Source organism: Lissotriton helveticus, chromosome 6, assembly GCF_964261635.1.
Source record: "Lissotriton helveticus chromosome 6, aLisHel1.1, whole genome shotgun sequence".
Taxonomy (NCBI): Eukaryota; Metazoa; Chordata; class Amphibia; order Caudata; family Salamandridae; genus Lissotriton; species Lissotriton helveticus.
Genome location: NC_136067.1, coordinates 232,290,140 through 232,317,596, shown reverse-complemented (window position 1 = coordinate 232,317,596; position 27,457 = coordinate 232,290,140). Strand labels below are relative to the sequence as shown.

The 27,457-nt window shown below is 45.8% G+C and overlaps 1 protein-coding gene across 5 annotated transcripts in view; it reads left to right on the top strand.

Moving 5' to 3' along the window:
• The window catches only part of LOC144762467 (adhesion G protein-coupled receptor F5-like), an 805,746-nt gene that overhangs the window by 323,376 nt on the left and 454,913 nt on the right, over positions 1 to 27,457 (top strand). For all 5 annotated transcript variants that reach the window (XM_078647682.1, XM_078647677.1, XM_078647680.1 and 2 more), the window contains exon 7: positions 6,806 to 6,864. In XM_078647682.1, coding sequence (XP_078503808.1) covers positions 6,806 to 6,864 — 59 coding nt within the window. The remainder of the gene's footprint in view (positions 1 to 6,805; positions 6,865 to 27,457) is intronic.

Sequence of the window (27,457 nt, the reverse complement as noted above, 5' to 3'; positions counted from 1 at the left end):
TTGGGTGAGGTAGGTGTGACGGGGATGTCTAGAATCAGTCTGACAGCAGCGTTCTGGATGGTCTTGAGCTGTGAAGGAGTTTCTTATTGATTCTGGTGTAGAGAGCGTTGCCGTCGTCCAGTCTACTACTGATGAGGGCGTGCGTGACCATTTTTCTGGACTCAGATTGCATTCATCTGAATGTTTGTTGGAGTATGCGGAGGGTGTTTAAGCAGTCTGAGGATACGGCATTGTTCTGGTGGGTCATTGTGAGTGATGAGTCTGGTATAATGCTGAGGTTTTGTTCGTTGTCCATCGGGGTGGGGGGGCTTCTGAGGGCGAGGGGCCACCAGGTGTCATCCCATGTGGAGGGGTCAGAGCCAAAGATGATGACTTCTGTTTTCTCTGAGTTGAGTTTCAGGCAGCTCTTCTTCATCCAGGTGACAACGGCTATTATATGTTCTGTGAAGTTGTGCCTTGTGATGTTGGGTTATTTGGTGAGAGAGAGGATGAGCTGGATGTTGTTGGTGTAGTAGACGATGTTGAGCTCAGGGTTTCTGACAATGGTTGCGAGGGGGGCCATGCAGATGTTGAAGAGGGTGGGGCTGGAGCTGGGGGAGGATCCCAGGGGCACTCCACACCTGGCTTCTGGTGGTTCCGAGAGGTAGGACAGGAGTCTGACTTGCTGAGTTCTGCCTTTGAGAAATGAGCATATCCAGTAGAGGGCCTTTCCGCCGATGCCGGCATAGTGAAGTCTGGCGGCTAGTGTGCAGTGGGAGATGATGTCATAGGCAGCTGAGAGGTCCAGGAGGATGAGGGCTGCCATTTGGCCCTGGTCGAGGAGGGAGTGAATGTCGTTGGTAGTGGCAAGTAGGGTGGTCTCTGTGCTGTGGTTGCTGCGGAATCCAGATTGGGAGATGTGCTGGACGTTGTTGGCTTCGATGAAGTTTAACTAACTGGGTGTTGATGGCCTTTTTGATGGCCTTGCCTGTGAATGGAAGCAGGGAGATGGGCCTGAAGTTATTGAGGCCCGTAGGGTCTTCTGACGGTTTCTTCAGGAGGGGGTTGACATCGGCTTGTTTCCAGTCATCAGGGAATGTGGCAGTTTCGAGGTAGCAGTTGATCGTCCAGTGTAGTTCGGGTGCGATGGCTATGGTGGCTCTGTGGAAGATGTGGGGAGGGCAGGGGACTGAGGGGGCTCCACTGTGGATGCTCTTCATGGCCTTTAACGTGTTTTCTGTCATGAGCGGGGTCCAAGTGAGCAGGGTCTGTTGGGTGGCATCGCTGGGAAGAGCATCTCAATCTTGAGGTGAAAAAACGTGCTGAGTCTGTTGCAGAGGTCTTGGGAGGGTGGGACGTCTGTTGTTTTGCTGCCATGTTTGGCAAATTCCTTGATGATGGAGCAGAGTTCTTTTGAGTGGTGGGCATTGGTGAGGATTCTCTCTTAGAGGAAGTTCTTCTTTGTGTATTTGATGAGTTGGTGGTGTGCTGTGGTGGCTGTTCTGTAGGCGATGTGTGTATATGAGGTTTTGCTGTTCCTCCATGTCTTTTCGAGTCGTTGGCAGAAGCGCAGGGGTGACCCAGCTTGCTTTCTTACATGTCCAACCTTTTACACGCACAGCACCCTGCACTTAAGGCCTACCTTAGGGGTGACCTATCTGTAACAAAAGGCAAGTTTAAGGCTTGGCAAATGGTTTTAAATTCCAAGTCGATGTGGCAGTAAATTGCACACAAAGCCCTTGCCATTGCAGGCCTGAGACAGGTTTGAAAGGCTACTTGTGTTAGTGGTCTCACCAGTGCTGCAGTACCACTAGTAGCATTTAGATTACAGGCCCTGGGTGTATGGTATACCACTTTGCAAGGGACATGTAAGTATACTAAATATGTCAATCGGGTATATACCAATGTCACCATATTTTAGGGGAGAAACACATGCACTTTAGCACTAGCTAACAATGATAAAGTGGTTTGAGTCCTAAGGCCAACAAAAAGAGACAGCAAAAAAGTGGAGGTAAGTTGGGGGAAGCCCACCCTAAGGATGACATTTCTTATAGATGACTTTGGAAAGTCATGGCTATTCATTCATACCTTACTGCAACTATGATGATTGTGTTCTGTTCCTTGACTCACAGCTTGGCTGCTCTTCAACATCTACCCATATAATAGATTAAACTTAGGAAAGGCCTCTTTCTGTGGCAGACTTGGCCTCTCCGAAATGCTGGTGACTTTGGACCCTGAACTTCTCACTTTGAGTGAGCTCAGTGGTGCTTGTGACCTCATGGTCCACAGACTCCGGCCTGACAGGGGCAGAGAGAATGAGGAAAGGTGAAAAGGGAAGCAGAGATGACAGGCTGTAAAAGGCAGGATAACTACAGTGACAGACAAACTGGTGGAGGTAGACATGGTTACCACGGAAAATAGGATCTGGTTTATATTTTTGTGTTCTTGAGAATGTCCAGGTCATTTAGCATTTGGGTAATAGATAGTGTGCACTCTTTACTTCAATGGCTGTATGAACCCCAGTAATTTTCTCTTCCACATCTTTCTTATCATCCTGCCACCACCTCTTAATTTCCCACACAATGCACACTCGGCACCTGGGCATTTATCATTTCTGGAAGCTGAATTATCATTGCCTTCTTGACAGCAGCACAGAGTGATTAAGAAGTGGATTAACAAATTCCCCATAGCCATTACAGTACGCATCCTCCTCCATGAATGACCTCTCTAAACACCTTGCTGTCTTTTTGATGATTGGGCACCACACACAGCAGCTAGAGGGGAAACAGAGCTATGGCTTCAAGACACCTTCTATTCAAGTGATTTGTCGGTTGGGTACTAGTTGTGGCAGATTGACCCTGGTTGTATGTTTTTGCAGTGAGTGCCTCGTGAACATTTACTGTGTATATTACACAGTCAATGAATCAGTAATCTTATAAAGCGTGACTACTCACCCGTGAGAATCTCAAGGCGCTGATGGTCCTTACACAATGCACATTTATGAGGCTCCATCTACTACTACTTTTACAAGGGGGGTAAAACTACATTATATTTCTATATGTGGAATATTATAACTATACACAGTGCTTAATTTGTGCCAGGGCTTAGCACCGGCACCTTTTCATCAGGGCCGGGTCTACTCTACACGGCCAACCAGTGCTTAAATTGCGCTGGAGCTTTCCGGTGCTTAGCACCGGCACCTTTTTATCAAGGCCGGGTCTACTCTACACGGCCAACTTACATCACTGAAGTCTGCATTTCATGTGTCATGTAAAGTCAGTTAAATATAATTGCTGGCTTGCTGCATGCAGTCTTGTTCACACACTCTGTTACAGTCTGAGGCAGTCTCCAGTCCTTCAGTGAAGAAGGAGAGTGTTGATGATGACGTGCAGTGCTTCTGAGACGGCGCAGCGAGCCCGATAAAAAAAATCCATTCAATATTGGCTTTCAGTTGCAGTGTTGCCGATGGGCATGCCACTGACTGGGCTGCATTTAGTTCTATGGGGGCAGGGGGCTACGGCAGGCAGCGTATGCCGTGCTTAAACCTTTTCCTTCAACGGATGGTGGACCATGCCCCAGCACACATGCACTGCAGTGGACGAATAGCAGCAGCAGTTAGCACAATGTCAATGTGGGCCCTTTTATTCAGCAGCGCAGCAGGGCTCTTAATAAAGACAGTGCAACCAGTCACCGACCGACGACCGCAGTAAGTTTAGTATATAATAAACAACCCGATGCTCATGCTCACTTTTCTTTTTCTTGCGTGTGGTGACACCGTAATTGTTACCTGACCCGAGTCAGAGGCCCGCCGCCCCACGCCCGGGCCAACCTGCCATTACTTCAGCCCTTTCAGCAATGTTTGACAAGCACAATAAATGTGTGCCCGCCAGACAGGAGTAAGCAGGCAGGGCCAGTGCTCCAAGGCTGCAATGAAAGCCCATGTGAACAGTGTATTGGGGACCTGCTATGCCACTCTACGGAAACTACGGAAAATCTTTAAGTGGCTACCAATTGAAACCCGTAAGCCACTGATGCAGGGCCTTTTCGGAAGTCGCATGGACTACAGAAATGCCTTATTGACCTCTATAAATGAAGATCTTCTCTCCAATCTACAGATTCTGCAGAATACCGCAGCCAGAGTAATCCTGGATCTGCCCCCTAGATCACCATCTGGCCCCAATCTGAAACTCCTTCCATGGCTTTCAGTTAGAAAGAGAGGGCAGTATAAAATCTTGTGCCTAACACATAAAAGCTTCTATGGCAAAGGCCCTAGCTATCTGGGGGAAAAAAATGAAAAAATACCAGCATGCCAGAACCTTGAGGTCTAGTTCAAAACCTCTCTTAATTCCTCTGCGGATCCGCACTGTGCGCAATGGAGGCCGCTCTTTTTCTTATCTTGCCCCTCACCTTTGAAATAAGCTTCCGACCCACTTAATATCCATCTCCGACAACTTTCGTTTTCGTAGAGAATTAAAAACATGGCTGTTATCTAATGAAATGAAATAGGACCCAGGAAGTGGAATAGTCAGCAAGCGCCTTCAGACCTATCAGTGATTTGTGTGCTATATAAGACTTTTTGACTTTGGCCCTGAGACCTGAGTAACCAGCGCGATTATCAGGTGCACTGAGTAGGCAAAAATGTGAATCATAACACAAAAAGAAATTGATGAATTTGGTGGGGGCTCGCTGAAAGCCTGTAGAGGTATATTACACTGTTGGAAACAGAAAAATTAATATACAGATGACGAGTTCAAAGTTCACACAGGAGAGGCTGAGCGCTGCAAACAGAGGGATTTCATTTTTTAGAGCATGCAAACGCCATCATGCAAGAAGGGGCTTGAGAAACATGCCCTTGTGAGAAGATGCAGTGAAACGATTATATTCTTTCCTTGCTCATTTTACTTCCTAAAATTCAGGTATAAAAAAAACTTATCTGTAACACTGTTTTTGTTTGGAGTTCTAGAAAAGACAGGGTCAGCTGCATCTCTTCCATTAGCTCCGGTGCAGCTTAAGCAGGCTGTGTACCTCTGACATTCGCATGTTCATAGATCTTTGTGGCATAATTTAGGATTGTAAACTGCTTTGCACAGGGAAAATATGTGTTAACTTAACTGTATTTTCCTGCTGTTTTTGATTGACTGCTTTTAAAGCACACAAAGTTCAACCCAGTGAAAAAGAGACCTGAATCAAATACATTAATTAAGTTTAAAAAAATTGCATGGTTAGGACAAAAGTGTAATTTGCATGACTGCCCTTGTGCCCTGCTAGACCTGCATGCCTGACCTGCATTCCTGTGATCCTGGGTTTCCGACACACGAGTGCAGAAATGGCAGTGTACCATGATTGATGAATTACAGTGGCAGGCCTGTACCTGTGATGTGTGAATACACACTTAGAAGCTCAGTCATGTGAAGTTCTGCTGCTCACAATGAATCTGGAGTCCTGAACACAACATTCCGTGCATTGTGCATGTTTGTGTGGGTTGTTGTGCGTGTGTTGTGTTCGATGTTAAAGGATGCCATGCACAAGTGATACAGGCTCACACGTTATGGTGCCCGCAGCAGCGAGACGCTCTTCTTGCACTCCCAATGTTATTTATGGCCCTGGAGCACCCTCTAGTGGGTCTAGTGGACCCCCCCAGTGCCTTGAGACCCTTGCGGGTGAGCAGTATGCTTACAATCTCCCTGATTAATTGATTGATTGACTGATCTGTTTCACGTGTCCCTTTTCAATGCATTCGTCGTTTTAGCTAATTTATTCCAAAATTGGGCTTTAAGTGGACTTTTGATTTCATCTTTTTCAAAATGTTCACAGGGCAGGGGAACCTCCTATCAAATCCTTACTTGCTGGAAGGTTCCCTTGCTGAAATTTAGATCAGGTATGGCGGAGCCAATCGAGTAATTGTGTGGAGGAAGTGGGTGGAGCCAGGGAAGAAGTGGATGGGGCCTCCAAAAAAAGTTGAGCACCTGGACTTCATATTTGTCAAATTAACCACTGACTATACATTTTTCAGTAGCACACGAAAATCTGATTTGCATCCGCATAAGTCTACGCCTGTCTGGTTCTCCATGTATTGTCCTCGACCAGGAAAGTTGAGCTGCTACATAGATATACAGTTACACATTCATAAAGTTAATATTGTATAAGGTTTCTTTGCAACCCTAAGCTTTTGTGTTTTCTTTAGCGCCGTATTAAGCATCTATCAATCTGGCACTGGTTCTCTGAAACACTATACCATTCGATAGCAGCAGGTTATAGGATATAAGTAACCAATCACATCTTTGCATCATGAAATGGGTTCAAGATTTTGAAAAACACAGTGCTGACAATTTTCAATCATGGTCATTAATGTCCTACGATCAGCATTCCTGAATGAGTACAAGTCTATGGTCCCAGTGAACTTGAAAACACCAAAAATGTACTGTAACTCCTATTCTTGGCCAATACTTTCAAAAGGGTTAATTACTTCACCCAACAAATGTCAAACACCTCCGTTTTGGATTTTTTCAAGTGTAACAATTATTATGTCCAGTACCGGAAAACTAGTAATTGAGCAATAAGAAGCGTGAATTAAAGTGTGGCCTAGCAAATCAGGAGTTAGCTGCTGGGTCTGTTGATGGGGAGATTTTATTTTGGTAAAATGTAAAATCAAATATTTTGTAAGCTCATCCAGGTATACCAGGGAAACTGATTACTTTCCCGCCTGCAGAGTACCATGTCGTGCATGGCTATCCTGGCATATTTCTATATTTGTAAAGCTTGTGCTTGCATGCCACCTTCATGACTCATGTTAAAGACAAAGTGTTTCATTTTCTGTTTTTTTCAGTACCTTGTAGCCTACGGAGCTCTACCAGGCTTTCAAAATGCATATGTTACTGGCTTTAGGTAAGAAAAGTATTTGCGTGGTAATATATAAAGTGGCAGTGCTGAAAGCACAGACACTATAGTACACCATGTATGTAAAAAGCATTCGGAGTCTCTGCATGTGGCCTATTTGTAAACACAGACTATGTTTTATCTCGTAAGAAGGTATTTGATGTATTAAAAGTATGGCCCTGATTCCCATTTTGTTGTAATATGTGGTACTTATCGCGCCGGATAAATAAAGATACCGTGGGGTGCATTATTTTCCAGGTGTGATAAATAGGACCTAATCCAAGTTTTTGTGGAATAACGTGAATTTGCACGGAAATCCACTTGCTACTGTAAGTACTGTACAACTCTGCCATGTTAAACTTCAGCAGGTGTGACCTGATGAAATTTAATGAATGGTAAGGTATGTACTGTCGGGGACCGTATTACATTAAATGCGCATTTTCATTGTTTGCAAAGGGTACAGCTTTTAAAAGGTGCACCCAGCGCAAACAATGAAAAGGCGCTGCATTATGGGGTATGCGTTGCCCCTAGGGCAGCCGCCAACTCGAACTGCCCTGGGGGCAGCACATTTCTGTGAAAAACAGAGTGGCTGGTTTAAAGGCGCTCCATATTTTCACAATGCAGGCTGCACCCACCTGCACTTTCAAATGAGATTAGAGATCCATTTGCAGTTGAATGCATTCAGTGACCCCCTTTCCCCCTCCAAAAGGCAGCTCTAAGGGGGAGCACTGACAGTGTGCCACCTCTGCGCACGCGTCTGTAATACGTTGCAGGCGCAGAGGCAAAGGAATTCCCTCATTTGCATGGGCACGTGCCCATGCAAATGAGAGCACGCCCCCTGCAGATAGCACTGGAGTTTATGTGCGCCAGCGCTATTGGTTTTACAGAAGGGGCCACACGAGCGTCTGTGTCCTGGTCCTGGCAGCAGTGGGTAGGTCCTTGGACACATTGCGTACCACGCAAATTATATGGGGAAGTTCCTCACATTTTGACCAGTCGGGGATTGATGAAGCAGTAGTATATCCCAATTCGGGTAGAACCAGTACTACCAGCCATTAGACCGAGTAAGTCATGGTGTCTTAAATCCCAAACCTTAATTCATTATTGTTTTCCAGTCCACCTTAGTGTAGATAGTTTTTTAACTGTAGATCCTGACGAATCGCCTCTAGACTTGTAGAATTGCCAAGAACCATGTTGACCAACCACACGGAAGAGACGCTGCACCTAAGACATTAACTTAGCATTGAGCCTTTCCTCTTTATTTTAATCAGGGTAGGAGAATTAAAGTTATTTTTGCTGGTACTCCCAACATTGTTTTAACTCACATAAACATCACACACCACTACATCATCTACACTCACTAAATCTCTCACCCCCACAGCACCAAATGGCTATTTGGAAAAAGATCTCTGCCAAAGTGCCCCTCATCGGGAGCCAGTTAGGCATTGCAGTGCCGGCCAGATGAGGAGCAGCCCGATGATGAAGCATGACACCCAACGGGGTGTGTGAGGGCATTACGTTCAAAAGAAATGGATTCCCATCTCTTTGACTCTGTAGTCTACTGTCCTTTGTATATTGCTAATATCTAGATCATTCAGGAACAGCACAACTTTAATTTTCATATTGCATTTGGGCAACTGTGCTGGACCTCATGTTTAAAAGCCCTTTGTCACTCTATTTGTGAATATCCACTTCTGTAATACCATAGTTTCCCGGGGATGCACAAAGCAGGCGGAAATGCCAGTTGGGATATCTGGACGAGCTGGACTAGAACAAAGGACAAATTCACATGTTCACACCAACAACCATGGAGTGCGGGCTGGCTATAAGGGACCTAGTTAGGCCTGTAGCATAGAGTACTTTAAATTCTGTTTGCAGAGCATTGTGTGGATCTGCATCACAGATGCCTATTGCAGCCGAGGCGATGCATCAGTTCTGAGATGCGGCAGGGCTGTGGTGCGAGGTCCTGATGCGTTAACATTGAGGCTCTTGTCTACGGGACTTGTAATGTGAAGTCCGCTGTTGAGGATACAAGTTGCAGCTGAGACAATAAGTCTGTTCCAATGAGCAATGAAGCTGCAATGTGGACTTGCGTAGTCAAGAGTATCGTTGACAAGGGATGAGAGGAGTTTGCGACAGGAAAAGCGTCACACAGCAGCAGTTCCAAAGGTGATGCGTTGGTCCCAAGATGCAGTAGGCAGTGGCGATGCAAATCTTTTGTGATGGGTCTGAACCATGCTACAGCAGAGATACTGGGGGATGAGCAGCTCAGCCAAGGGGATGCATTGGTTCTTTTCGGAGATGCATCACTCTGCAGAGAAATGCAACGGTTTCTCTGGCAAGCACCATAGGCTCACTTCCAATGGTCCAGGACCGGGGTGACACCACTTGGCAGCGTAGACTCACAGACAGCAGAGTCCAGGTGCAGGGGTTGGAAGCATCTTAAGTCCCTGAGGCTTCAGATCAGGAAGCCATCCAACTGGCCTATAGAGTTACTCTGGGTTCTGGGGTCAAGAAACGCAGATCCAGTCATTCTAACCCAGTCAAGAGGGCAGCAGGCAGCAGATCAGTACAGCAATTCAAAAGTCCGCACAGGGCAGTCCAGAAGAGTGGCAATCCCTCAGCAGCACAGCAGTCCTTTTTTCCTGGCAGAGTATCCACATGTTGTGGAAAAGTACATTTTGCCATGTTCTGTGTCCCTACGAGTCCTCCATCATATGTTATGTGTGCATGATTAATATGCATATGTATTCCCCATGTTCGATTAAAGACGCAATTATATTTGTGTCCACCTCTAGTATGCCAATTTCCAGTTCTCGTGAATACTACGAATATCAGGCCTATGTAAAGCTACGTTGCCACGTTTCTCAGTGTGCACGTTATTTCATTGTAAAGTCCCCGTTTCTAGGCCTCAAAAGGGCCTGGACACCAGATTCAGCTCCTGTCTCCTGAGCCTCGCTGAGGAGCGATACAGCCCCCACCTGTGTTCCTGACCCTTCACTTACTTCCTGCCTTGCAGTGCCCGGTTCAGCCTGGCTCTGCCTACGAGTCTGCCAAGAGTATGTTATGATTCTAGTTATCAGTCCAGCCCTCCTTCTCTGCATTCCTAAGCTACTGAATCGCATCAATAGTTTCCGTCATTGTCTAGCCTTTACGTCTCCATGTAAGAGAAATACTGCATTTAATGGTCATTTAATATTCTTCATCACGCACTACATGAAGAATAATGCATGCTCCAGTCTTAGAGTCTGTTCGCCTTTACCCCGATAACTTTTGGATTCTATCAACATGTTCTCTAAACATCAGATACTAGATACTGCTTAGGTACATGTCGCCCTGACTCTCCAGACTTCAGTCTCTGCTCCTGGCACAGAGTTCGTAGCCCCCAGCTTCTTCTAGTAACACGTCATTGCCAGTTTACGCGCACCATTAGGTCAGAGGTCCCGGCTCCTTAGGTAGCCCCCTCCATGTCTCCACCCCATTCATGACATATTCTGTTACGTTTGCATCACATGTCTATGTATACGCCTCTGTTACACCTACTTTCACCCTTATCTTTCGCGACTGCTATTGACCACACCCACTGCTCCGCCTATCGTATGTATTGTAATGCAACTGTTTTAGTATATATGATCGTGTATTGTTATTAAATGTTAGCGCGCTCATCCCAGATCCAGCCCCGGCAGCTGCCGGGCCCTGCCATCCTATTCCTATGCAGGTTGTCCTGTTCCTGTCCTTTATGCTGTAATAAACCTGCAAACTCCTACTACCTCGAATCTTGACTCTTATTTATTGAGCTATCTGTTATTGCTATGCCTAGACAAAAATAGATCCGGTATTATTTATTTATATACCACATAATGGCGCCCGAACAGGGACTTGCCCTTTCCCCACGCGCCGGTGAAGCCACGCCGGCCCCCTGACCCTCTGCAGCCGTGACGGAACCATACCGTGCACGTGCAGATATTTCTGCTTCAAGTATCCCTCAGGCCCACGGAGGAGACGGAGGAGGCGGTCCAGCATCCAGACGAGGCGGTGGAGGAACGCGGCGAGTCCCGACCAGAGCCCAAGCCGAGAGTCCAAGGTCCGAGGTATCCGGAGGCCCACCCGTAACAGAAGTCCGAAGTTCGTCCGTCCGGCGTCGAAGCAGTCCAGTCCAGTCCGAGGCCTTCCGTTCTTGCTGCCCGGTGAGTACCGTTGCTGGGGTAGTATCTAGACAGGGTCAATCTAAATTGTCTCTGGTCCGATGGGTCTGGGTACGCAGATCTGAAACGAAGTGTTCACCTAGGTGGATACGGGTCTTGATGCGTCCCTTTATGGGACCGGTATGTTCCGTGCTGTTTCAGCAGCGCATCCAGTAATTCTAGTCTGTTCCGTTCTCGAGAAATTCATGTGTTTCTGTTCTCAGTGTTCCAGGTAGTATTCTGTTCGAACTGTTATTCTGAATGTTTTTCATGTATTTTAATGTCGTGGTATGAGTGTGAAGTAATTATCGTGTTTATTGTGTATTGTGTTGTGTCCAGATTATAGTTCAGTCATGCCGCTCTTTTCAAAACTGCGTCAGTTAAAAACCAGAAAAGGTCTGCTAGAAGAAGCAGTTCCTGTCCCGCCTAGGGACAGTCCAGGTCATTTTATGTATCAAAAGCATGGCATAAGCGCCATATTGTATCTAGATTTATGGGTAGAGTATACCAAACAGTTAGAAGAAAAGTATAGATGGCCCGTATCAGGTACGTGGGATGCCGAGTGCATCATGAGAGTAGAAGAAGCATTATGGAAAAAGAAAGCCAGACAGTCACAGAAAGATGCCATCGAGTTATGGCGCAAAGAATCTCATAAAAGAACCGAAAAAGAAATCAGAAAGTCAGAATTAAGTAGAGAATCCTTAGAACGAGCCCAAGAAAGGGAATTAATCGAGATTGGTGAACGAGTTAAAACCGAACAGTCAGACAGACAGAGGCATGCTCTTATTAAGGGTATGTATCCTCTTCTTGCCGAGGGCTTGCCAAAAGCGACCCCAGAGGCATCCAGTAATTTCCCGCCACCACTAGTTCCGACCAAGCTACGTCACAAACCGACCGCAGCTGATATTTTCATTTCGTCCTATTTGGACGACACAGTCCCAGAATATGCAAATCCTGTTCCTACTCCGCCAGTCCCTGTAAATCAGGCACTTCCCGCTCCTCCAGACACCGGAGTACCTGTTACGGTACCCCCGGTCCAGCCCGCCATACAAGTCCAGCCTGCATTTCCATTTCCCACTCTGCCAGGACGAAGAGCATCAGTAGACGACTCTAGTTTAGGGGCCGCAGGGGGAGGTCCTCCAGGAACCCCGCCGCCACACAAGCGTTTAACGTTAGCCGAATTACATGCACAAACGTCACAGCGTACGCCCAGGTATCAGTCTGTTGCAGAAATAAGAAAAGCCCTTAATGAATGTGGCTATGATCCAGTCCCAGGCGAGGATAATATGGTTTTATATTCATTACGCGTGAGAAAGGTGACCGAGTATCTAGTCACCCTACCAGATATGAAAGGAGATCTAGACAGAATATATCGTTTCATCCGTACAGGGAATGATCCAGAAAGTATTAGTGACGTCATGTGCCAAAGAAAAGTTGAAGTCCAGCTCATGATATTAAAGTTTCTGATTAATTGTCTAATAAGGGAACAAGATTATCCGACCAAAGATCAAGCTGAAATGAAAGTCCTGACAAGGTGGAGTGATAATATAGCCGAGGGTAAACACAAAACTATCAGTAGTATAGAGAGTATGTACAAGAAAATCCGTAAAGAAATAATAAAGTTACACGAACAACGTAAAGCAGCACAAGTAAGCGAGAAAGAAAATGACTCTTCTACAGAAGAGGTAGAGGACGAGAATCCCGCCAGAATAGCGTATGTAGGAAAATCTAGATTTCCAGATCGCCATTTGCGCCTAGAACACAAGTCAGTTTTACATCATCCAGCATCAGAACAAGGTTCTCTAGAACAAGTATTTCAAGCTACCGACCATATTCTGAAATCACGAATCGGTTACAGTGAATTAAGTACTATGCATGAACAAGAACTAGCCCGATCAGCAGTCCGATGGATTACTGATTCTACCACTTTTCCAGACGAAATAGTGGCACAAATGTTCCTGAAATTGCCCCCAGCCGAGCAGCGACTGGTGGGTATGTATATGATCCAGCACCTCATTACATTGTATAAGGGTCAACATTCTGATCCAGGTCCGTTACACGATGTCCTGAACGAGTTACTCCAGTATAAATGGAAAGGTTTAGGTACTGATTTAATTAGTGTCATTCTAGAACAGCGCCACAAATACAGAACGTTTCTGAACCCGCATTTTGTTCATGTCTCACCCCCAGAAAGTAAACCCTTTTACATAGACAGACAGAATCCGTTAAGAGAAGTGCATCCAGTTAAGACAGAGGGTGGTGAAATGCAACGAGTGTTTGTTTACACCCCTATCACAAAGATGGAACTCTTAGAGATGAAAAAGTTAATTCCCTGTCATGATAAAGATCCAGCAGGGTTCCACCGAGAATTAAAAGACATGCTCCGTATGGGAGAATACACGTATCCAGATATTATTAAAATGTTAAAGGTCCTGTTGCCCGCAGGGGTATATGAGAAACTCAAGGAAAAAGAATGGGAGGTGGGAGAGAAAAAGATCGATTGGGCAGTCCTAGAAGCCGAAGACAAGGCACGAGTACCAGGTACCGGTCTTGGAGATAAATGTAAAGAATTACCAGAATTATTAATACAAGTTTTGCCTAGGTTATTGACAACTAGAAAAGAAGACTGGGATGCAATCTCAGCCTGTAAACAGAAACAAGATGAAGATATTAGTGATTATTACTCTAGATTTGAGAAATGTTTTACCATAAACAGTGGCCTCAAGACGAGTAGTGAATCATACCCTCATCTTTTTGTTACTAAACTAGTCGAGAATTCAAGTCCACAAATTAAAAACCGAGTTTTGAAAGTCGAAAGTACCTGGCAAGCTAATACCCCGTCCCAAATGTTACAGATGCTTCAATATCACCAGAATAGAATCAGAGAAGAGCAAGAACATGAAAGGAAACGTATGAAAGACACGAAAATGAAAGTACTAGTTGCACAATCCGTTCCTCAAGACAGTCAGAAAAGGGGACCAAATCAAGCCAGTCATCCTGCAGCTCCCGTTAAAGGAAACTGCAATTATTGTAAACAGCCAGGTCATTTTATAAACGAGTGTGCAGTTCTGAAACACAACATAGCTACCGGTAAGACTAAAGAAAGACCACGTCCGCCGAGACAAGAACAAGTTACACAGACTCCTCAGTCACAGAATGCACCACAGACAGTTACAGCACCGCAGCCTATCGCTGCAACACAGCATGTTACACAGCAGATGTACCAGTATGCACAGTCAGAATATCCAGAGTATCAACCGTATTCATGAAACAGCCTGGAGAGGGAGGTAGGCTTGCCTCTCATCGAGATACCTGTAGATCAAGAAGGTCCCTATGTTCATAGTCAAGTACTAGGGAAAGACAGAAAGTTTCTGATTGATACAGGGGCAAGTAGGACCACTATAAGTCACGCCGAAGTTCCAGGGGCTCCGCTCTCAGGCTCTAGAAATGTTTCCCTTGGATTTTCAGGAAAACCTATTGTAAATGAAATATCAAAGCCAGTTACTCTAGAAGTAGGTCCATTGTCCCGCACTACTGATCTGTTACTTACTAAGTCATGTCCAGAAAATCTATTAGGCATTAAGACACTGAAAGAGTTAGGTGCAGTTATATGCTGTTCCCCAGAGGTAATACGATTGTTCCTACGCGACTTCAAGGGTCACTATGTATTACGAGATTTTGATCCCAGATTGTCCAATGTTCCGCAGCATCTATGGGCGCAAGGTCCAACTGATGTTGGTTATATGCAAATCACACCCCATCGTGTGACTCTCAAGCCAGGTGTAGTGTTACCACGAATCAGGCAGTACAGATTGCCACCTGAGGCTGTAGCAGCCTTATCCAAAATTATTGACGAGCTCATCGCTCAAGGAGTAGTTGTAGAAACTGACTCCAATGTATGTAATTCTCCGATCATTCCAGTCATGAAACGTACTGATCCAAATGCACCTCCAGTATATCGATTAGTGATTGACCTTCGAGAGCTTAACAAATGTATTATTCCCCAGTACCCAGTTGTCCCAGATATCTCTTCCCTATTGACAGCCATTGATTCTGAAGCCTCATTTTTTTCAGTCATAGACCTCAAGAACGCGTTTTTCAGTGTTCCCATTCATCCAGACAGCCAGTTTCTTTTCGGATTTTGTTTAAATGGAAGGAGCTATATGTTCACACGCGCTCCTCAAGGTTTCACAGAAAGTCCTAGTATTTACAGTCAAGCACTCAAGAGACAACTAGACAACATTCACATGCCAACTGACACTGCCCTGCTCCAGTATGTCGATGATCTCCTGATCACAGCCCGTTCTGAATGTGCTTGCGAGCGAGCATCCCTTACAGTCTTGTATTTCCTAGCCGAGATGGGACACAAGGTGTCCCCTTCGAAGCTTCAATTCTGTGTCCAGCAAGTGGTCTACTTAGGACACTTACTGTCCAAGAGGGGTAGGCAGTTGACACCAGACCGTATCCAGTTAATAGCGAGTCTTCCTCAGCCCAAGACCCAGAAGGAGGTACGTGCTTTTATTGGCCTTACTTCTTATTGCAGACAATGGATTCCTCAGTATGCATTTCTAGCCAAGCCACTGATACAGTTAACGACACAGGAGGCAGCCGTATCGACTGTCCTCCCTTGGACATCTGAACATACACTTAGTTTCAATGAGTTAAAGAAAGCCCTATGTCAAGCCCCAGTTCTAGCTACACCGAACTACAGTAAGTCTTTTACACTTTTCGTCACAGAACGCGAAGGTACAGCATTATCTGTTCTCACACAAGATCAAGCAGGACAATACAAGCCTTGTGCTTATTTTTCAAGCACATTAGATCCTGTAGCCCAGGCTCTGCCTGCGTGCCTCAAGTCAGTTGCAGCCACAGCACTAGCTATCAGACAAAGTGATTCCATAGTATTAGGACACTCCCTGACAGTACAAGTTCCACACTCCGTGGAAGTTCTTTTAAACCGAACACAAACTCAGCACTTGACAATTGCACGTTTAACAGGTTATGAATTGACACTGTTCCAGCCACACATAGAAATCAGACGCTGCAACGTTTTAAATCCTGCTACATTGTTACCATCAGTTACTTCGAATTCTGCCAAACACGACTGTGTGGAAGTAGTTAACATCATGACAAAGCCAAGACAAGATCTGACAGATATTCCATTACCAGATCCCGACCTGACACTTTATGTGGATGGTTCATGCATGAGAACTAGTACAGGAGAACTAGTAGCCGCGTATGCAGTGACTACTGACACTGAAGTTATTGAAACACACCGCATTGACACCCTGTCTGCTCAAGCAGCGGAGCTAGTTGCTCTGACTCAAGCCTGCATACACGCCAAGAACCTGAAAGTTAATGTTTACACCGATTCACGTTACGCATTTGGAGTTGTACACGACTTCGGAGTGCTCTGGCAGGAGAGAGGTTTCATGACTTCTCATGGAACCAAGATTCAGCATGGTCTCCTTATTCAGGCTCTGTTAGATGCCATACATTTACCGACATCCATTGCTATCATGAAGTGCAAAGCACATACGAAAGTTACTGACACTATTTCCCAAGGTAATGATCTAGCAGATCGCACAGCCAAGCTTACAGCTCAGACTCCAGACACTTCAGTTAATCCGACACAGACACACACTCCAGATCCGACTACATGTATGACAGTCAAAGACCCTACTCAAGATGTCATAGATATCCAGTTACATGCTACTCCCGATGAAATCAAGAAATGGTCCGAACAAGGAGGGGTACAGACAGATCAAGGATGGTTAACGAAGGGTAAAGCCACATGGTTTCTCCCCGACTCTATGGTTCAAGTCATTATCAATACCGCACATAGTCCAGCACATTTAGGAGAAAAAGCTATGTTAGACAGTATCCAGAATATTTGGTTCAACAAGCATTTACGAGCTGCAGCCAAGCAGAAAGTCCGTACCTGTATGATATGTTGTCAGTTTAATCCAGGTAAAAGTGTCCCGGTGGAACAAGGTGGATTCCAGCCCCCTGACCACCCTTTTGAAGTCCTCCAGATGGATTACATTCAGATGGAGCGATGTCGAGGTTTCAAGTATGTCCTTGTAGTTGTATGCGCTTTGTCCAGGTGGACGGAGGCATATCCAGTCCCAGACTACACAGCCGCGACCACTGCCAAGCAGTTGGTTCGTGAGTTCTTCCCCCGTTATGGACTCCCTAGGGTCGTATATTCTGACAACGGCCAGCCATTCTCATCTGAACTCATGAAGCACGTGTCCCTTTTGTTAGGATACCAGTGGAAGTTCCATTGTGTACGCCATCCTGAAGCAGCTGGTCTCGTAGAGAGACATAATCAGACCCTGAAAATTCGAATTGCAAAAGTTTGTCAAGAGAAAGGTGTGGACTGGCTAGTAGCTCTGCCGGTCGCCCTGTTCTATATGCGCATGGTCGCACATTCCAGATCAGGTCTGTCCCCGTATGAGGTCGTTTTCGGCCGCCCCCTAACATGTGGGGTACTCCTAGACCCCGAAGTATTACCGATGTTTCAAGTAATATGCTGACAGATTACCTAGCTTCCTTGATGTCTGCCCTCAACTCTTGTCGTTCACAGGTTGCCGCCGCATTTCCAGACAATACCGAGGTGGCACCGCATGAAATCGTTCCCGGATCCATGGTCCTAGTGCGAAATTTCGATCGTTCAAGTCCGCTGGAGCCTCGCTGGAAGGAGCCCCGACAGGTCCTCCTGGCCACCCGCACAGCCGTGAAGTTGGAGGGACGCAAAGGCTGGGTGCATCTTTCGCACATCAAGAAATTTTATGGATTGAAACCAGTTTCAAAGAACATTTCCGAGGATTTAAAGGACTGCCAAAGTACTATTCTTAAGGACTGTCCCGCAAAAGACACTGATACTGCACCCTCCCTGTTAGAAACAACTCCGCAACAGGAGTATAAGAAGAAATTAAGGTCTAGTAAAATAAGTCAGCCAGTTTGATTGTCTAAGTCCTCCCCTAGGTGAAACGGTTAGACCGGTTTCTGACATGTATAAAATAGACCCCCATAGTGAGAGAGTTAGTCAAAACTCAATCCGATGTATCATTTTTCTATGTTTCGTTTTATTTCTCAGCATTATGATTTCCTGCACCAGTTATGCGTTTTATCTGTATTTTCCAGTTTCTCATGTAAATAAGTCCTCTAATGCTACAGTAGAGCACACGTTTAGTGATCTGCCTCCTCATGAACTCTCTTACCGCCTCGCTATGCGTAACAATTCTTTTATCCGCATGTTACATTATTCACACCAGACCAGCAATGCCACTAATTGTTGGGTGTGTGGTCGACTCCCCCCTTTCCAGACCCCGAAGGGAGTTCTGCCACTCTTTCCTTATCCATTTTCACATAATGGTTCGTGTGGAGCATGGTCCACGTTAACGTCATCTTCAACAGATATGTCTTTTCTTAACAGTACATGTTTCCCAGACAAGCAAGGTCTTCCCCACAGAACAGGGTTAGATCTAGAAAACGAAGTTTACAATTTAGGTAATTATTCTTCGAATTTCATGGTCCTGAATGTTCAGTCTGATTCCACTCCAGACTTACCTGCTATTTCAGTACTACCAGTCAAAGGCGAATTATGTGTTAGAAATAATGGTTCCGTACATGTAGGACATAGCGATTGTACTACTATTGTCAAATATAGTGACAGTGGGAAATCCATTTTCAAAGCTTCACGTCATTCTTATTTTATTTGTGGTCAGACCGCATATGTTCGTCTGCCCCTCGATTGGGAGGGAACCTGTTACATTGCCTTCCTACTGCCACCTGTTTTCCTAGCCCCATCTGATTATCACAGAAACACACATCTAGTACACATTAGACATAGAAGGGAGTCCCCCATTGTCGATTATACTGAAACTGCTCTAGAACAGTATACAGATTTCAATAGAGGTTTTTTCTTTTTTATAGGACCTATCCAGAATAGTAAGCTAATTTGTAGATTAACCAGAACCCTTGAAGCAGTAGTCAATGAGACTGCCTCTGCTCTAGGTAACTTAACTGAAGAGCAATCTGCTATGAGATTTGTCGTTTTACAGAATCGTCTCGTCCTTGACGTCATATTGGCCGATAGGGGCGGGGCCTGTAGAGTCATCGGATCTAGTTGCTGCATTTTCATTCCAAATAACGCACCGTCTGTTTATTCAGCTATAACCAGACTCCATAAAATTGCCCATCTGTTACACCAAGACCCAGGCACCTGGACATGGTCCGGTTGGTTCTGGAATATAATTTCCGCTTGGGGATGGAAAGTCTTGTCCTTTCTAGGTATTGCAGTAGCGATCATATTCAGCTGCTGCCTCTGTATACAATGTGGCCCTGCGATTTGCGGCATTTGTGCTACCTCTTGTATTCCTAGTCCCAAGTCCCGTTCTAAAACCCGTTCCCAGAAAATTTGAGACGAGCAAATGATACTGTATGAAATGATAGATGGTATCATGAATATTGATGTTTCCTGAAGGAAACGTAGTGACAAGGAGGGAATGTGGAAAAGTAAATTTTGCCATGTTCTGTGTCCCTACGAGTCCTCCATCATATGTTATGTGTGCATGATTAATATGCATATGTATTCCCCATGTTCGATTAAAGACGCAATTATATTTGTGTCCACCTCTAGTATGCCAATTTCCAGTTCTCGTGAATACTACGAATATCAGGCCTATGTAAAGCTACGTTGCCACGTTTCTCAGTGTGCACGTTATTTCATTGTAAAGTCCCCGTTTCTAGGCCTCAAAAGGGCCTGGACACCAGATTCAGCTCCTGTCTCCTGAGCCTCGCTGAGGAGCGATACAGCCCCCACCTGTGTTCCTGACCCTTCACTTACTTCCTGCCTTGCAGTGCCCGGTTCAGCCTGGCTCTGCCTACGAGTCTGCCAAGAGTATGTTATGATTCTAGTTATCAGTCCAGCCCTCCTTCTCTGCATTCCTAAGCTACTGAATCGCATCAATAGTTTCCGTCATTGTCTAGCCTTTACGTCTCCATGTAAGAGAAATACTGCATTTAATGGTCATTTAATATTCTTCATCACGCACTACATGAAGAATAATGCATGCTCCAGTCTTAGAGTCTGTTCGCCTTTACCCCGATAACTTTTGGATTCTATCAACATGTTCTCTAAACATCAGATACTAGATACTGCTTAGGTACATGTCGCCCTGACTCTCCAGACTTCAGTCTCTGCTCCTGGCACAGAGTTCGTAGCCCCCAGCTTCTTCTAGTAACACGTCATTGCCAGTTTACGCGCACCATTAGGTCAGAGGTCCCGGCTCCTTAGGTAGCCCCCTCCATGTCTCCACCCCATTCATGACATATTCTGTTACGTTTGCATCACATGTCTATGTATACGCCTCTGTTACACCTACTTTCACCCTTATCTTTCGCGACTGCTATTGACCACACCCACTGCTCCGCCTATCGTATGTATTGTAATGCAACTGTTTTAGTATATATGATCGTGTATTGTTATTAAATGTTAGCGCGCTCATCCCAGATCCAGCCCCGGCAGCTGCCGGGCCCTGCCATCCTATTCCTATGCAGGTTGTCCTGTTCCTGTCCTTTATGCTGTAATAAACCTGCAAACTCCTACTACCTCGAATCTTGACTCTTATTTATTGAGCTATCTGTTATTGCTATGCCTAGACAAAAATAGATCCGGTATTATTTATTTATATACCACAATGTCCAAAAGTGTACTAAAGTGGTAGTGACTGAGGTCCAGTTCTCGTACCCAGTAGTGTCTTTGAAGTGGAAGAGACTTCAAAGACATGCCTTTGAAGTGAACAGAGGCCCTCCCTTGCTGACCTGGATCCAGACTGACTACTGTTATGTTCCCTAACCTAGGCCCAAGTAGCAGAGCGACCTTTTATCTACATTCGTCCTACCTTGCTCTAAATAATGGTAATAGCAATAACCTTTTACCCAGTTATGTGCTGAATTCAATATCAATTTACTTGAAACTTCCCTCATTTATTATGCATAAGGATTTTTAGTACCATATATTAACCCTACTTATATTATATACTCTTCATGTAATTCCAGAAATAACCTTACAGCAACTGACCACTCTCATTAACAAAATGAAGACCGGTTCCCCCAATGACTTGATTCCTGCCAAAATAATCTCCTCCTTGACAGAATCTCTAGGCCCCTCCATTCAAAATCTAATAAATCTTTCTTTTGCCGAAGGAAAACTCCCACAACATTGGAAAGAAGCGGTGGTGAACCCCATACGCAAAAATTCCTCCCTACCCTGGTCAGAGCTCTCAAACCTCCGTCCTATCTCCCTCCTCCCTTTCATTAGCAAACTGGCTGAGAAACACGTTAATACCATCATTTCCAGCTTTATCGAGGCGACAGGGGGCCTGGACCAATCACAATCTGGGTTCAGGCCCAACCACAGCACTGAATCAGCCCTCCTCTCGGTGACTGACAAGATCAAAATGTCACAGGACAGAGGGGGTTCAATGATTCTAGTGCTGTTGGACCTGTCCGCGGCCTTTGATACCGTGTCTCACAACATCCTTCTCAGCCGTTTGCAGGGAGTGGGGATTGGAGGCTTAGTACTATCCTGGTTGGAGAGCTTTCTTTCCGGGAGATCGCAATCTATCAGCCTGGGCCCCTATCGCTCCATTTCAAGGGTGCTCACGAAGGGGGTGCCACAGGGCTCTTGCCTTAGCCCTACATTGTTTAATGTCTATGTGGCCCCCCTTGCTGAGATTGTACGGAAGTATGGGTTCACACCGGTCTCCTACGCTGACGACACCCAGCTCCTCTACCCTTTCAGCTCCCTCGGCCCTAAATTCAAGGAAAATTTTGCTGAGGGTATGAGGGCAGTGTCACATTGGATGGCTGTAAACTGCCTCCAATGTAACGTTGCAAAAACAGAGATTATGCTCTTCGGCAAAGCAAGTCTTCTGTGGTCCCCTGACTGGTGGCCGCTGGATCTAGGTCCAGTTCCAACATCTAAGCCACATGTCAAAAACCTAGGGGTAAAAATTGACCAAAAACTGACCCTTAAGGAGCACACCAACCATATCGCTGGATTGTGCTTTCACACCATTGGCCTTTTAAGACGAGTCTTCCCGTATCTCCCTGATACCTACAGAAAGACACTAGTACAGGCCTTGGTTACTAGCCGCCTGGACTACTGCAACGGCCTGCTGACACTTGCTAACGCTGATGCAGTGGGCCGCTTGCAGGTAGTCCAGAATACGGCGGCTAGATTGGTTAGGAGCGCACCGGCCAGGACCCCCTCTAAGCCCCTGTTGGAGGAGCTGCATTGGCTCCCTATACGGCAACAAATCAGTTTTAAAATGTGTTGCACGGTTCACAAGTGCTTATATGGAGACAGTCCTAAATATCTTTCTCAATCACTGGAGCTGTACCAACCTGGCCGATCACTTCGCTCAAGCAATCAAGCCCTACTGAAACCCCCTGTAACAAAAAAATCCAGACAAGGAGACCGAGCATTTTCTTCAGTTGGCCCCGCTCTGTGGAACAAGCTTCCCATTGAATTAAGAATGACCACCAACCACTTGTCTTTTAGAAGGTCACTTAAAACTTTCCTCTTCCGGGAAGCATTCCAACTCCACTAATTAATGCAAGTATCTGCTATTGTCTTGGTGAGTAAAGCGCGGAGATACCCTTATGGGATTGATTCCTGCGCGATATAAGAAATTAAAATAAATTAAAATAAACCCATGCACATGACATACATAACAGTCACACCCTGACTGTTAATACATTGCACCACTCCCCCTGGGTTGTCTAGGGCCATCACTAGGGGTGAATTATATGTATATAAAGGGAAGGTTTGGGCCTGGCAAAAGATTTATTTTGCCATGTTGTAATGGCAGAGTAAACTGCACACACAGGCTCTGCAATGGCAGGCCTGAGACTTGGTTAGATGCTACTTAAATGGGTGGCACAAGCAGTGCTGCAGCCCCACAAGTAGCATTTTATTTACAGGCCCTGGGAACATGTTGTGCACGTTACTAGGAGCTTACTAGTACATTAAATATGCCAATTGGATATGAGCCTATATTGCAATGTTTTAGGGAGAGAGCACATGCACTTTAGTACTGGTTAGCAGTGGTAGATTGCTCAGAGTCCGAAGGCCAACAAAAATTAATTCAGCAAAAAAGTAGGAGGAGGAAGTCAAAAGGTTTAGGGGTGATCCTACATAAAGAAACATTTTCCAACAAAGGGCAATGACCAAAGAACATGAAATGTATTAGCGAGACCACGTTTACACCCTCAGCCATTTTGACCTTTGTGCACAATACAATAACCTAAAAAAAAACACTTTGTATGTCCAAACCACAGAGTTCACTCGCATTGGTATGCATTAATCTGTTCTATATGGAATGAATGTCTAATCTGCACTCCTTGAGTTGTCTGGGGCTCATGTCTAGAATATTTTGCACAGCCAATTCACACCTGAATATCTAACATGCGTAGGTATCCCTGTCAATTTTAGGTCGATTTACATTCAGTAGGCAACACTTATGTGTAGAACCCACTGGAATTACATTAGGCACATCCACCACCCCCAGATCTGGTTTTCTTCTATGTCCCCTACTTGCACAGGAAAACAGAGGGCAAATATGAGGGGTATGGGGGACATTTATTTGACATAAAATGTAAGCCCTGACATTGAATACTTCAGTAAGACCCAATGACACATTTATATATTACCCCTCCCCCTCTACCTGATGCCATCACCTGTACACCCTCGCCATTTAAAAAGAAATCGATTTATTGATTTTCAACCACAAACAACATACCCAGTAGTTAATTACATTCAGACAGGCTCTTCAGTCTCACTTTGGGTAATGATAAAAGTGTACGGCATGCAATAGTACAGTCAAGGTAAAAGGCCAGGACAAGTAATAAACAATTGTTAATTAATGCTTAAGTGGCCCCGACATCCTCATAGTAACAGCAAAATATCCAACTGCAACATAGGTATGCATGTGCTGTAGAGCTATATAGTATTAAATCAACTACTCTACCCTCCTATATCCCTCACTCAACCCACCCACCCCCACCGGCGTGTCACCTACCAATGCGTAACTTATCTCAATAACCAGTTGGAGCACCATAATTGTACAGGGTACCATACATACAACAGTGTAGAAGGGCATGACTATAATAGGAAAGGGAGCACATTCATACATTCCATCTCCTGTATTGGTGCAATCACCTACTAAGTTCCACCTCCCGAATGCTCGCTCAATTCTGATCCAGAGTCCGCATCTACAGCCTTCAATTCTGTAACTAGGGCTTCCCACGCCCGGGCTGCATCTAGCGCCTTCTCATTGTGGGATCTCTGGGCCTGTTGCAGGTGAATTACACTCCTACTCCCTGCCCATGTAAGCAGCGCAGCTTTCCATCTAGCAGAACTAGGCCCTCCCGCAGCTTTCCAGTGGATTGTGATTTCCCTTTTGGCCAATACCAGTCCGAAATCCAGGAATTTACGTGTTATTTTAGTCTTACTAGTGTGGGGGAACCAATGTAATAGGCAGGTACCCTTGTCCGGAGTAATCTGCCATTCCATAATATTGCATAGTAATTCCATTACATCTTCCCAATATATGCCCAATTGTGGACAACCCCATAGCATATGTAAAAGGCCCGCGTCCACAAGCCTACAGATGATAAACAACAGCACATGCCGAAGTACATCTGGTTCATTGTCTCTTTCAGGGCCTCTGAATTCCAGCGCCACCACTTGAGTAAGCCCTTGAAATTGTGCAGCCAGATAATATAGCTCGAAGTCAGGGACTGCAAGACCCTCCTCCGCTCTTGGGCGTGTTAATGTATCGAGTGCCACTCTCCGTCTCCTGCTCCCCCAGATGAAACCACCCACCATAGACCGGAGCTGTCAAAATAAGGAAGCGGGTATCCACACTGGCAACGTTCGGAAAAAATAAAGTAGCCGGGGAAGTGCTATCATCTTCAGTAAGGCCACTACATTCTATTCTTGAGGCTTCGCATTGCCCGGCCAATGTTACCATCCAGTAGGTCTTCCTGGGTATGATAAATATGTGTCTCTAAGAGAAGTGGAGAAGTGTGGCTCACTGGTTAGAGGAGGCAGACCCTGAAGCAGAGGTCAGACCGGGACCAGGGTTCAATTCCCGACGCGGCAGGGTCCTGAGCTCAAAATGTCCACGGACTCGATAATTCTTGCTTCGGTGCCTACTCAATCAGGGGCTCACACTCTGCAACTCTGGGCAATAGCTTCCTCAATCTCCACTACGGCCCCCCGCAGCGGGATGCCTGGCTTTCACCTTGGGGGTGCCCAGTATGGGCTATCTCACAGGGAAAAACCAGGACGGGTTCCCAAAGCAAGCGCCTTGAGACCCTTTGGGGTGATTAGTGCGCTATATAAGAAGCCAACATTACATTACATTACATTACAAGTATGGAAGGCAGTGGGGTTCCCACGTGATGTCCTGCGCGGGTGCAGGCGGGTTGCATGCCGGGTCAACCGGGAAACCACATGTGTTCGCCCAGTTGACTCTGAGTCCGGGAATTCTGCCCGGGCCCCCTTCAAACCATCTCACGCGTCTTTTAAAACAGCAAGAGATCATCCACATATAGTGAGATAAAGTGTGTTTGACCTCGGAGTTGTAAACCTTGGAACGCCCTCCCCAGTCTAGCGCTAATAGCCAATGGCTCTATGGCCAGGGCAAGCAACAACGGGGATAGCGGGCACCCCTGTCGTGTGCCACGCCCCACTGGGTAGGGGGAGGAGATGACAGTTCCCACTTTCACTCCGGCGCACGCCGAGGAGTATAATATTTCGGTCCAGCGAATGTAGCCTTCCCCAAGCCCGAAGGCTCTCATAACAAAAAAACAAAAAATAAGTAGGGCCATTCTAGACTATCGAACGCTTTTGCAATATCCACAGAGAGGATTGCTGCCATTGTATCTCCAACGTGGTCCCCACCCAAAGTGCATATCAATCGGAGCACACTGCCTGCGGTATTGCGAGTAGGAATGAAGCCGGCCTGATCAGGATGAACCAAATGTACCATGTGAGGGAGGAGTCGAGTGGCCAAAACACGACTCAAAATCTTATAGTTAGAGGTGAGCATAGATAGGGGGCGATATGTAGAGGAGTCAGTAGGGTCCTTCCCTGGCTTAAGTAGAGGGATGATGATAGCTTCTCTAGCTGAGGTCGGTAGTATCCGTAGCTCTCTGGCCTCTTTAAAAACCAGTAATAATCTAGGGGCAAGAACATCCACATAGGTAGCATAAAACTCTATGGGCAGGCCATTGATTCCCGGAGTTTTGTTTCGCCCCATATTCTTGATAGCGCATCTAATTTCAGACAGTGTAATATCTTTGCCAAGGGAGTCAGCCTGCTCTGCATCTAGGACAGTAAGCTCCAAATCATCCCAAAAAGCTTGGTTGTCAGCTTCACTGGTATTCAGCTGGCTATCATACAAATCTACATAATAGTTACGAAAATCTGTATTAATCTGATGCTGAGTGTATTCCGTTTGTCCCGCCGGGAAGGTCAGCGCTAGAATAGGAGCGCTTCGAGGAAGTGGGTCGGCCAACCATGCCAGTAAAGTACCCACCTTATCTCTCTTGGCATGCTCCCGAGCCAAGTAAGCTCTATGGTCAAAGCACCTCAAGCGCTCTACGACTACCGCTACAGCCTCCTTTGATCTCAAAACCAGGTTCCGCGCCTCAGGGTTAGTTGGGTGCATTCACTCTGCTTCACTAGGTGTGTTTTCTGCGGAGTCAATTTCTTGCAATAGCATCTTCCGTACCCCCACCCATTTGGTAATACAAAAGCCCCAGATCACCACTTTAAAGGAATTCCATTCCAGGGCAGTTGTCGTAGCTGTACCCTCATTATCAGTAAAGTAATGCTCTATTCCCATTTCCAGCTCAGCGCGGAAGATTGGGTCTTCTAACATCTCCGGGCGAATCGCCAGGACGGCACGGCCGGGTGCTCCAGGGCCCAGCAGAAACTCACCAGTAGCGGGTTGTGATCGGAGATGGTGTGCGACAGGTATTCGCTACGATCCACCATAGTAGCCAGGCCAGTGCTACATAAAATTGTATCAAGTCTCACATGCAACTCGTGCAAGGTCAAAAAGTAGGGGTAATCGCGTTCACCAGGGTGTTGTGTCCGCCATACATCTATAAATCCCCAGCTTTCTTGCCATTGTGATATGACCTGTGATAGTTTATGAATTGGGGCGTCAGGCAACAGGTGATGGAATCTATCCATGGTTACATCCGCTATGGAGTTAAAGTCTCCCCCATCATTACCGGATTCGGGAAATAGATGGCCAGTGTTTCAGACATGTGAGTGAAGAAAGTCGCCTGCTCCACGCTAAGGGTGTAAATACTGCAGAGGGTCACAT